We start from the raw sequence: 13,192 nt of genomic DNA, 5'->3' as shown, positions 1-13,192 counted from the left end.
CAAAATTAACCTGTCTGAGCATTTTAGCGTTAAGTTACAAAAAAAGGAGAAAAGCAAGGTGCATACTTTTCGATGGACCACTTTGTATAAGTTCAATGTATAAGTTTGAGAATGTCGTTTCAGGACGAAACTGAATGTTAGTTACAAATAAGAGTAGTAAAAACATGAAACGTTTTATTTTTCATTATTTCATGATAATTTCCTACCACGTAGTAACGGTTATATCCATCAATTTATTAAAAAACTAATTTTCTTTATGAACATTGCATTCTGCACGTTAGATTAGATTGTCGGAGAGCTAGCCCATGGCCTGATCCACTGCGACCTTTTCAGATCAATTGTGATGCTCCTTAGTTGTTAGCTTGATCTCTTTGATGAGACTCCACAGCCTTGACACTGACCCCTTCATATAGCAGGCAGCCTCTGGTTTATCTTCCCCGCATTTTGTGTGTCTCAGCCGTGTTATCGCTTCGCATTCACAGAGTACATGCAGTGCGATTTCTTCCTCGTCTTAACGGAACCTGCATTGGGTTTCATCTGTCAGACCCATGGTGCTCATATGTTTCCTGAGTCGGCTATGCCCCTTTAGTAGACCTACCACTACCCTTACAACCTTACGGTTGTGGTTTAGCAGGTCTTTCGTGAATCTGGGCGATGATTTCTTTAAAAACTCTTTCGTCTGCCTCATTCCTGGGAGCTTATTCCACCAATCTATCGATTCGGCTTGCTATGGATGTCTTTATATGTCGATACCCCGCAGAAGGGTTCTGAGCCGATTATAGCCTTGGATGTACCTTCACGAGCTAGAAATCCGCCTCCTCATTGCCCTTGTGACCCTCATGTACGGGTACCCAAGCTAGAGTGACCCTATTTTGGGTACTTAGCTCTTTAAGTGTTCTCATACAGTTTCCCACCAGTCTTGAGAAGACTTGAATTGAGCTGAGCGCCTTAATTGCCTGTTTATTTCACATATTTACGCACGTTATACACGAATGAGTTTGGGAAAACATCTCACACACGATTTTTCTGATTTTCTTCTACAGTTTAATTGTTATTTCAATATTCTAATCTTTCAGATATCTCACAACCCAACAGAAAATATTCAGAACACAACTGAAATAAGTAATAGTTTTGGAATATATTCTTTTAACTCGTCATAATGTGTTTCAAATAGTTCTGTGGAGATGGATCGTACCTGGTTGTCATTGCTAAGGTGAGAATTTGAACCTAGACTGACTTATTACAAAACATCCCATATGTGTAGTGTTATGTCCCACTATCGTATATGATATCTAAACATTTTATTCTTTTTCTATTGTCAAATGAAATATACCAGTTTTTATCTGAAGATCGGAAGAGATTACTTTCCGAAAAATGTAAAGAAAACTAAGTACATTGTCAGTTCAAAAAATAAGGTGAATTTTCATTTCTCTCAAAAAATGTTTATTCATTCATTGATTTCTATTTTGTACCCTTCAAAGTAATCCCCCTCAGGTTGAGTGGAAGAGCGCTGCTTCTCAACTCCTGTTGAGAAAGCACGAACTTCGCCTTTTATCGGAAATGTAAATGTTATATATATATGTGTATATATATGTTTGTATATATATGTATATATATATATATATATATATATATATATATATATATATACATTATATACTATATACATAACTTTTCCCCCTTTTTAAAACATTACGGTATACTGGCCACTAGACAGATAAAGGACAATATGTAAAATAACCTTCGTTTACGTTTCTTCTTTGGATATCAAAAATAATACCTTTGAATAGGAGGTTATCACCAGAAGGATTTACTTGAAACTACTGAATACAGGTTGCAGACCTATACAAATGATTTCTTCTTTATACCAGACCTTCGGTATCGAGACTGATCATATCTCTGAAATAAGGAAAAAACACTGGTACGGTGCGATATTCAATGAAATATTGATAATAGGGTCGTTCAGTCATATCAAATTTTGTACCTTTTCATTTATTCTGATAATGATTGCCAGCCAGAATACAATGGCAAAAACTTCAAGTCGATAGCATTCACAATTATCAAGAAACTGCATGTTTGTCGAAAGTTAGTGTGATGTCACGAGATATATGCAATTGACGTTGTAGCGTCTGAACCACGTGGTGGACATACTTCAGTCAGGATGCGGTTGTTTATCATCCACAATCATGTCTAGAATAGGTATACATGAATACAAAAAGTCTACGCCAAATAGTCCTCGTTATATGGCCACCTAATTACACAATCATTCACCCCTGAAAATCAGAGAAGGCTGTGATGACACACTTTTAAGGATCTAGTTTTTGATTAGTTGTGTAATATGGAACCATATTCGATGCATAAATTTCTTACGGCAATTTTATGACGACTTTTGGACAACAGTTGAAGTTTCGTAATATTTTTATATCTTCAAGTGAACAAACATTTACTCCCTGATACTCTTTGGTTATATATCTTATCAACTTAAGTTTTCATATGTTCAATTGGAAAACTTCAATCAATATATCTATCATTTACCAGTTGCAAGTTTTTTTAAGGATATAACACAAGCACTACATGAAAATCCTTAAAACACTCTCAGATCGGTGTGGACAGAGAATTTTGTGCCCTTTCAAATGATATATCACTCGACCCCACTTTCCATTTGAAATTTTAGGGTTGTTACTCACCCTCGCTAGGTGGTTGAAGGCACAGGTAGAAAAAATCATCTAAAATGTGTCCCCCTCAAAAGCAAAATTGACCTGTCCGATCATTTTTGCGTTAAGTTACAAAAAAAGGAGAAAAGCAAGGGGCATATTTTTCGTTGGATCACTCGATATATGTATAGGTATATCAGCAAGTTATTCATCAAATAGGCTTGAGAAGGTTCAATATATATGATCATATGCTTTGTTATAATTGCATGATAGTACCGTACGACTTAATCTTTATCTCATTAAATAGTATGAAATTGGGTATGTCTTTCTTTTATTTCAGCTGTTGTATCTACTCTCTACCTTAGGTTCTTGATCTTTTCCAAATAAGACCTTATAAAAAAAGACAGTGGCGCCCTTATTGTATCCTTATTTAATTCAACAGAATCACAGTATCAATCCACTCCCATATGCCGCCGACGAACAGCTGCCGGAGCTACTTTGCCATGTTTTCTCTTTTGTAAAAAGACAAAACAGGGAAAAGGAATGACACTCGGTTGAACCTCATAACGTTTGAACACTTCCCATTACAGTATCTATAGAAGAGAGACGAATCTCCAACCTTTCTTCGATGTTCCAGACTATCAAGGTTTCAAGTGATAGTCGCGTATCCAATCAAGCGAATGGCTCTTTTCTGGATGGAATCCAGCAGCTTCAGGCAGAGCTCCATACATGAGTACAATACTCCAAAGAAGGTCTGATCTGACTTTCATAAAGCATCAAAACTTAAAGAGGTTTATACAGTTTTCTGGTTCGAAGTAGTGTTCCAAGCTTTTGAGAAGCATCCTTTGCAATTCCAGCGACATGATTGTGCCACACCATATTGGTGTTCATTTTAACCCCCAACAAATTTATCGAAGCAGAAAGCAGAATTGTCTGACCTGACATTTGAGATCACTATGTTTCAGTTTGTTTCACAGCCACATGGAATTTTATTTTGGGGGACGGCCAGTCAGGTGGACCATATTCATTCTCCAGAAGAGAGACTATTGTCATCTACATTTTCTAAAATTTGATATAATGTTTTTCCAACACTTTTATTCATTTAAATAAAGACGTTTATATAACCCAGGCTTCTGGTCACGAATACCCAGAACTCAGACGTCATCTGGCAACGCCAGGGGAAAATTCTATCAGAATTAACCTCTTTAATGTATTGCCCAAACAAGTAAGAAAGTCACTTTAACTCAAAAACAAAGTAAAGAATGTTTCACTAAAATATTGTTTTTATTTTTTTATTGATATTTTTGTTATAATTTCATATATTGAAAAAAGGTACAACATTTCTGGGTACTCATATAGACTCCAAACTGAATGTTTGCCATCATATTTACGAATTTTGGCGTTCGCTGAATAAAACCAATTTCACTTTCATTTTGAAAATGCAGTTTTGTTAACCAATATTCGATTGATATTCACTATGCTGTAGTATATTTGAAAATAAGTCTGAATATTAGTATTTGGGCTGAATCGTAGAGAGATTAACCGAAAACAGTTTATGAGAATGATATTTAGTTTCAAGTAGAGCCTTGTAGAGAAATGAAAAAATATCGGGTCCTTACAATTACAGAACTTCACTTTTATACGGTGATAAGCCATGTACTTGCTAATTTAGAATCACCGACACGAAGCAAATATCACGCACATAACACAAAAAACAACAGTGACAATCATATAGGGAAATTTAATAACTCTGAATAGTCACCCCTTCACGCTGGTTCTAATTTTTTCAATGGATTTCCAGAAGTTATAAAAACGAAAAAATCATGTGAAATTATGAAATAAATTGAAATAATTTTGTGTAACGAATTGTTTTTATTTCCTGAAAGAGTTTGTACTGTATTGCTTTATGTTTCGTGACTTATCATATACACCTCGATAAATGAATAAGTATGACTACGACATACGCAGATATAATATAATAATAATAACTAATCCTGAAACTAATAACGATCCCTATCCGGCTCCGCATTTTAAATATCTGATGACGTCAGGCCTTCTTTCGCTGAACGACTTCTTTGAGGAAGGTTTTCTGAAGCAACGGATTTACCCTGGGAATTTTGTTCGCCAATATTCTTCAAATTATTATTGCTTCTTTGAACCATACATGAAAAATAATTTTTGTTCTTTTGAAATTCACACAGATCTTCGGTATGTTTTCTCCAAATATCTCAATTGTTTGTTTACTCAAATAACAATCAAAATATATCGGCCTCTGACTTAATCTCTAATTCTGGTTGAGCAATATGCTCGACCTTACCGTGAGTTGAAACTTCATTGGTTTTATAGATAAGTTCGATACTGCTTGTAGAGGGCAACGTAGAAAAATGATCGATGACCTGTGAGTACCACTGACTGGTCTTCTCCATCTCACACAACAGATCTTTCTCGATACTGAGAAGAGCCAAAGCGCTTCTTGGTTTTTCGTTCCTTTCCACCTGGCAGTACTCTCTGATTCTTTTCAACACACAAGCTCTTCCTTCTAACGGCTCAGTCAATGAAGGTATAGTCGTTACTAGTTCAAGAAGTCGATAAAGCATCGGTAAACATTCGTTAATTTCACTCTCAAACATAAACTTCAACATGTCTCCAGCACCAGTCACCTCAGCTGAACCAACTCCAGCAATAGCAGGATCGCAGTAGAGTAGATCGAGGTCACTCTTTAGCTTGACCACATCGAAACACTCGGGATAAGTATTTTTGACAGTGGTCACGTCGTTGTTGTCCGGGCCCTTGCGAGACCCAGCCGTTTTTGGGATGTTCTTCAAACTCACGAGTGAACAGAACTCTGCTAGTTCGATGTCCAAGAACCTTCCCTCTATCTCATACAAAATATGGTCGACTATCTGAACGTACACATCCAGCATATCGGTCACCGTGAGTTCCTGGTTGTTACCCATTACGTTGGACACTTCGGTAAGTATGTTACTGAAAACCGAGCTATTTTTCATTTGTTTCAACTCTTCTGTCAGGCTTTTGATCTCCCACCGGTGAGCGAACACGTCCCATGTATTTTTCTTGAGTTTTTCAAGAGCAGCATCGATGAGAGTGAATAATCTATGGAATACTGCCACGAAAACCATAAATTCGAAGCTTTTGAGGTGATTGATCAGGTTAACAGCTTGAGAGATCAAGTTATCAGATTTTTCGAACTCATCAGAAGTTGTGACGCACTCCAGAGTGAGCAGAATAGAAACAAAGTTGTTTTTCAAGTTCGCCATACTCAGAGATACGCTATCAACCCAACTGACATCGATGTTTCGTAAAGAACCCCACGTGGCAAGGGTCTTGTAGAAGGAAGAGAACTGAGTAATGGTAGAGAAAAATAGCTTGCATTTGTGGATGGATTTAAGAGACTGCGCAAGGATTCCACTGAACTCGTGTGCATAGCAGTGTAAGAATTGGCATTTATTGTGCGTTCCCTGCAGATTTTTGAGCGACTTCTGTAGTTCATATAGCTCAGTGGACTTCACCACTCCTCCGTCTATACTCAACGCTATCATCTTCTCCCTGAAGTTCAATATATCTAGCTCTTCTTCCAATATAGTTGTAAGTTCTTTTGCTTTCTTGTCTAAACCCACATCGTAGAAGCCTAAAAACCTCTCGACAGGTCTAGCTTCTTTTATGAATCTTATAGATACGGCTACCTGTCTTGATTCCTTGCAGCAAGTCACTTCATCAAGCTGAAGGGCAAAGAAGTTGGCTGCAGACACTTCTGATACAATTCGTTGACGAACAGTGTGGGAAATCGATTGGAGAAGGTCGATTTGGATGGTTTTTGTCAGACCTTTGAAGGGGCTGCTTTCCTCGATTTGAGTCCGAACAATGTCATCGTATTTTTTCAAAACCTTGATCAGACCTGTAAAAATTAAAATAATATTGTGAATAGTGAAATGTAGTGAGCGAAGACTGAAAAAAAATCAAAAACAAACCGAAAATGCATTTCTGAACTCTTGATTACTGCTAACATCCTCGAAGCCTGCTACGACAGTGAGGAATGTTATTTGAACTGGTAGGTCAGAGACCTTCAGAAAGGTTACACGGAAATATGTCCAGTGGGGTCCAATGACTAAAATGGACGCCAGCCCCAGTGACGGTCGGAAATAACTAATTGATATGTTGGAAGCATCGACTTGGTAGAAACTAAAATAATTTAATCTCCTATTAATATTAGAAACTGGAAAAATTATGAAAAAATATATTTTCAAATGTTCATATTCATGTTTATACTTAGTTCAGGTAGCACTTGCAGATTTGTGAAATGTTTACCAGTGACTTTTGTCTCTGACTAGAATGACATACCTTTGATAACTGTGGAGCAATTTATTCGATTCTTTGGTTGTGCAGGTTTGAACCATCAGATTTTAATTCTAAGTTTGCATTGGTTGCTGCCATATTGCTAGTAACAACATATGTTATTACCAGCAGGAAAGAAGAGACTATTCGACTATCTTACAGAAAACATTTGTAGCAAGTACCAATACACAAACCTACACAAAAAAAGATGCGGAAGTTGATATTACACCGCTGACCAAGTCATGAAAATAATAATTTCAATTGCAATTATCATAATAATAACTCAATCAAAGGTCAATATATGAGTGAATGCTGGAAAGTAAGAGGTAGTAATGATGATATCATTTAAAAAAAGAAAATTTTCTTATTAGTCAGTGGGATATGCTTGAAGAATGGCAGTAAACAAATCTAAAGAAATGAACTTTAAACGTTCAAGCCAGTCTCAGATATACCTACACAGTAGGTTAAATGGACTGACGCCTATCAGAAAACAACTACTCCCCTGGCTAATACCAAAAAAGGCGTTGGATTATATCCGACAGGCGTCAGTGCAGGAATCTTCACAGAAAATATCCTGCATATGCAATTGGCAATACAACTGAAAGAGTCGACCTTCAATTTTGGAACGGGCACACTTGCAGACCGGTTTCAGCTGATTAGCCACTCGTCAGTGCAAGATAGTGGCCATCATCGACCTTAAGTCAATGATATTCCATAATTGAAAATCGGAATTCTTTCAGAGTATTTTATTCCTCTTCCTAAGTTGAAGCGAACAACAAAATGTCATTCCATCCAGGGGACGAGGTATCAACCAACTGCATATCCGAAATTTGCCCTTCTGGGTATTAGCCAGAGGAGTAGTTGTTTTCTGATAGGCGTCAGTCCATTCAACCTACTACGAAGGTATATCTGAGACTGGCTTGAACGTTTAAAGTTCATTTCTTTTGATTTGTTTACTGCCAGTTTCAAGCATAGCCCACTGACTAATAGGAAAGTTTTTCTTCCTTATTCACAGAAATCGGGCAAATTTCGGATATGCAGTTGGTTAGTACCTCGTCCACTAGATGGAGTGACATTTTGTTGTTCGCTCCAACTTAGGAAGAGGAATGAAATACTCTGGAAGACTTCCAATGGAATATGATTGACGATGATGGCCACTATCTAGCACTGACGAGGGGCTAATGAGCCCGAAACCGGTCGACTCTTTCAGTTGTATTGTTAATTACATATGCAGGAAATTTTCTGTGAAGATTCCTGCACTGACGCCTGTCGGATATAATCCATTGCCCTTTGTGGTATCAGCCAGGAGAGTAGTTGTTTTCTGATAGGCTTCAGTCCATTCAACCTACTGTGTAGGTATATTTGAGACTGGCTTGAAGGTTTATAGTTCATTTCTTTAAATTTGAAAAAGGAAAATGATTAACAGCGAGCCAAAATATCAAACAAAATCCAAGACTGGCAAGTCTCGGACCATATCTCAATGTCAGACCAGCACTGGCTGACCTATACGGTAAACCAGGATCTCAGGACCATTGTAAAATCCCGTGACCCGAAGAGGACGGACTCTTAAGAGGAGCTCTGCGGGAAACAGAGGTCATGACTCCTGGCAACAAAGAAGAACTGAAAAGGTACACGGTATCTATCCACAACAAAATAGACATTGCCTACAAGGAATCCTGTCCGATGAGGATAGGATTGTGAGGCAGTCGAAGACTTCCCACCAGCTTCTAGGCTACAGAAGCCACTCTCAAATGACCACCATAAGAGTATCGGGATCCTGACGAGGGAGTGCTGAGATTCTTATAGAAACTCAATTCCCAGATTTTGTCTTTCCTGGACGGATGTACCAATAACACCCTCACAATACGACTGGCAATCTGCTAGTGCAGTAATTGATGAGGATAAAATAAGATGGGCTATATCAGGCTTTTTCCCCTTCAAGTCACCAAGACCTGACGGTATGAGACCAGCCCTATTTCAGTGGGGACTGGACACTCTTGTGCCGCACCTGGATGGAATATTCAGATTCTCTATAGCTCTGAAGTAGATTCCCAGTAAGTGGAGAGAAGTAAGAGTAGTATTTATACCCAAACCAGGTAGGATGGACTACACCCTACCAAAAGCATTCCGACCAGTTAGACTTAAAAACCATGGAGAGGCTATGCGAGCGGTACATAAGAGATGAAGTACTAGTTCACAACACACTTCATCCAAATCAGCATGCATATACACTGATTAATCACCTTAACAAAAATGGATTCTACACAATTGCATACGCAGATGACATAGTTATCTTGCAGACCGGCAAATTTGTAAACACACTGTGCGATAGAGCGCAAGTTGGGCTCAAATTAATAGAAACATGGTGTAAGGAACACTTAATGTCGATCAATCCCAAAAAGACTGAGATGGTCCTTTTCACCAGGAAAAGAAATTCAGCGGGCTTAAAACCTCCCGAAATCTTCAAAAGTAAACTAAATTTCTCTGAAGAGGTGACATATCTTGGTACTATCCTCGACAGAAAGCTAACATGGAACTCTCACCTACAGAGTAGAGAAAAAACAGCATACGTGGCTTATGAGCAATGTCGGAGGACAGTGGGACGCGCATGGGGTCTTTCACCCCGTGTGGTCACCTGGATCTACACTGCAATAATAAGATCTATGTTAACGTATGGAGCCATTGCATGGGGACCGAGAGTTCTACAAGTAACGGCCATCGAAAAATTATATCAAATACAGCGACTGTCTTCTTTAAACATCACAAGAGCCATGAGAAGAACACCAACCGCGGCAATGGAAGCAATCACGGGTCAGACCCCTCTGGATCTGTACGTTAAGGAGGTTGCGTTAATATCCATGGTACGATTGAGCTCGGCTGGTGTAAACTTTGAAGTAGGAATGGGTCAATTGAAGCTGGGCCTATGGCGAAAAGCGCTTACTGCGCAACCTCTGCTGCAAGCAACAAGCGATGCAATTGAACCCAGGTGTGTGTTTAATAAACCCTATAAAAAACAAATTAAGCAGAACATAGAGTCAGATTATACAAATGCAATACGGATTTATACAAAAACCAAAAACCAAAGAAGTCTCAGGGTGTGGAGTGTACTCAAGATCACTAAGCCTAAGAATTAAGTGGGGAATGGAAAGAAATACCAGCGTGGTCCAAACAGAACTGGCTGATATCTCAATCGCCACAAAAGAAATAACCATGAACGGAATTTCAGGCAAAAACATAACAATCTGCACTGACAGCAGACAAGCCCCATTAGCCTTGAACAGACAAAGTGTAGCCTCAGGGCTAGTACTAAAGTGTTACCAAGATTTAGCCAAAGTCTCGGTAGATAATAACATTATCCTAAGGTGGGTTGAAGGGCACGACAGGAGTAAAGGTAGTCGCATTGCAGACTCTTTAGCCAAGGAAGTGGCTGGACTCAGAATTTTAGAACCCAGGGGCACCTACGGCCTGATGACTTCGACAATTGCGGAACTAGTAAAATGTTACATCCATGCTCAATATTCAAAGAGATGGGATGAAACCAAAAGATGTTATCTTGCCAGGATCACCTTGGGCGACCCTGGGAAGCTGGACCAGGAAAAATCTACGCCTAACTGTAGGTTTTCTGACTGGCCACTGTCAACTAAGGAAACACCTCCATAATATGGGGCTAGTGGACACACCTCTATGCAGGATGTGTGAACAGGAAGATGAGACTGTCAGGCATGTCCTGTGCGAGTGCCCGGAGTTATCGTCAATAAGAGAGTGTGTGTGTGGCTTATACCTGCCGATATAAAGGAGATATCTCCAAGTGACCTGTCCACCTTCCTGGAAAGGACAGGATGGACGATGACCTAGGAGGAGAACTCCTCGGGAGGATGTACAATGGGTCACATGTGGCCTAAGTGCTGTGGGCTTACACTCACCCACCCTACTCTATAGATACAGATAGCAGCGAAAAATATCGGTTGAGAACTTACATAAAAACTCATTGTTATAGTAATACAGGTGGTGAGAATTTGTAGAATAGACTCGAAAGAATATACTGAATGCAGTGTCCAAGAATTATAACAATCAACATTGGCTATAATCCGTATAGGTTCATTTTTTGACATCTGAAAATATAAAACAGAGTTATCCTACAGCTTCATCTCATAACCAATATGGGAATGGAGAGAGAATAAACAATAGTTGGAAAAGTAAAGAAACACGGTTTTATAGCAACACAAACTAAAAAAATAATACGGTGGCTTGACGTAACTTATGACTTTCAATGAGTCTGAAATCAAAATAAATCTTTACAAAAAAATTAATTTTGTTGTCAAAAAGCAAAAAGGCTTTCTATTTCAAACCCATTTGTTTCAATATAAAATATATACGCATGCGCAGACAGAGACTGTGTGAGGAAATTATTTAATCCTGGCGATCCTGATTAGGATAATGAGATGAGCTCATGAAATTAATGAATTGTCACCGATTCTTGATAAGCGTACAAAGCTTGAAATAAATCTGTCCGTTTAGTCAAAATCGAGTCCAATAGAGTCGGTTACAAACAAACATACAAGTGGAGCTGATAAAAACGTGTTGAAATAGATTATCCTCAATGCAACACAGATTATCATTTTCCCAGTTCTCTTAGTAAAATAACCAACTAAACAGCTAAGAACTCACCACTGTCGATATGACAATGACATTTTAGAAACGAGTCTATTATGATCCCTATTGTGTTCATTCATTTGATTTTGGGGGCTATATGAAAATCTAACTCATTGTTTTATTTGGAATTTACTTAAAATTGTTCGCCAAACCATTTTTTAGCTTCATGACTGATGAAAAATCCAGTAGATTTTTATCGTAACAGTATTATATCAGCATCCCTGTTAGTACTTGAGAACACCTTTAAAAAAAAACAAGGAACATAGGTATTTGAATTGATTGACGTCGTCAGTGAACAAAATGCATGAGGAAGTCATGCATTTTGGATTATACAACATATCATTCACATAAATTATAAATAAAGTAAGTCCTAACCTACCCTTGAAGAACTTTCTATCTAAGCTGGAAATGCAGTCATTGAAGTAAACTGCTTCTTGTCTGTGAAATATGACTTGAAAAAAGTTCAAGTAACACCTCGAATTCAGCAGTATTCAGGATTTTGTAAGAGAAGTTCGTGGCGATAAGGCGCCACAAGGCAATAAGAGATTAGGCAATGAAAAAAAAGGAATATTTTAGAATGATTTCTCAGTGAATAATTCCACCAACCTATCTAGCTGCAGTGTAAAAATATACTTACATTTGTAAAACCCATCGTTGCCTCCCTCACAAAAAGGTATTTCGTGACAAGCCAGAGCACTGGCAACGTCGACGAGCCTCTCCAGATACTCCCTATTCCGCTTAACTTTGACGTTATTCTCGTATTCCTCCCTGCACTCGACAGGCGCCCTTTTGTTCTTCATGAACAACTTCAACTTCACCGTCGAGTACGTGTGCTCCTTCGTGTCCTCGTGCTTCTTGACGGACTGCGAGAGGTTCTTCAAGTCGTCGAAACCTGTTGAGTTCCATATTTTACTCGTGCCGGAGGGAAAGAGCACGCAGCTCCAGCAATAAAGTCGCCTGTTCACAGTGTTTCCTGTCAGCCATCTCACTCGCTGATACCACTTTAGGGCGAATGTGCGACATTTGCCCTTGTCGTTCTGGCAAAGGTCAGTTAAATCTGTGAAACGTCCGGCACTCACTATTTCTTGCTGTTCTTCCTCGGTGAAGGTCTTGAACGGTCGTTGAAGCACCTCGTCTAGGTTTTTGATTGGCATTTTTACCCGCGAAATGATAACAAACCGCGAGGATCAAGCCGGCTTGCGGATAGCAACGAGATTGTTTATCACCGAAGTCCTAGCAGGCCGGCGTTCGGAAGACCTCGTTAGCGGTCGTGTGATCGTTTGGCCAGTCTCAGCCACGTGTTCGGAAGGTTTGCAAGGATTTTCGACATGGGCGTCGCGATGACAAAGGCTGAGGGATATCAACTCTCAAAGCGAGCTTTCTCTTTGATGAACTCTTATGACTATATAACAAAAGATAAGTATAAAAAAAGTGTCCACTTTTTCAATTCCGTACACTCGTTTATATTCACTGGTTTTTTTTCGATTACCTTTCCGTAGTGCATCAGGAGTTCTTGTCACATGGCTGTACGG

At 38.9% G+C, this 13,192-nt stretch overlaps 1 protein-coding gene across 1 annotated transcript; it reads right to left on the bottom strand.

Moving 5' to 3' along the window:
- Positions 1-4,506: 4,506 nt before the first annotated feature.
- LOC141485442 (uncharacterized) lies at positions 4,507-12,907 on the bottom strand. The gene is made up of 2 exons (XM_074182187.1): positions 12,298-12,907; positions 4,507-6,570 (listed from the first exon to the last, which is right to left on the bottom strand). Exons 1-2 carry the CDS (start codon positions 12,812-12,814, stop codon positions 4,910-4,912), a joined length of 2,178 nt encoding a protein of 725 aa, XP_074038288.1. The 5' UTR covers positions 12,815-12,907; the 3' UTR covers positions 4,507-4,909.
- Positions 12,908-13,192: the final 285 nt, after the last annotated feature.

This window comes from Leptinotarsa decemlineata, unplaced genomic scaffold, assembly GCF_025532065.1.
Source record: "Leptinotarsa decemlineata unplaced genomic scaffold, Ldec_3_MD MMD2_tig00026328_RagTag_RagTag, whole genome shotgun sequence".
Taxonomy (NCBI): domain Eukaryota; kingdom Metazoa; phylum Arthropoda; class Insecta; order Coleoptera; family Chrysomelidae; genus Leptinotarsa; species Leptinotarsa decemlineata.
Note: the sequence above shows the minus strand (reverse complement) of the source record. Positions and strands in the feature narration are given on the sequence as shown.

Excerpts from the sequence above, each read along its gene's own strand:
- LOC141485442 (XM_074182187.1), bottom strand. The coding sequence starts at position 12,814 with ATGCCAATCAAAAACCTAGACGAGGTGCTTCAACGACCGTTCAAGACC. Across the intron at positions 6,571-12,297 it reads CAACGATGGGTTTTACAAAT|GTCTGATCAAGGTTTTGAAA; the intron begins GTAAGTATATTT and ends TAATTTTTACAG.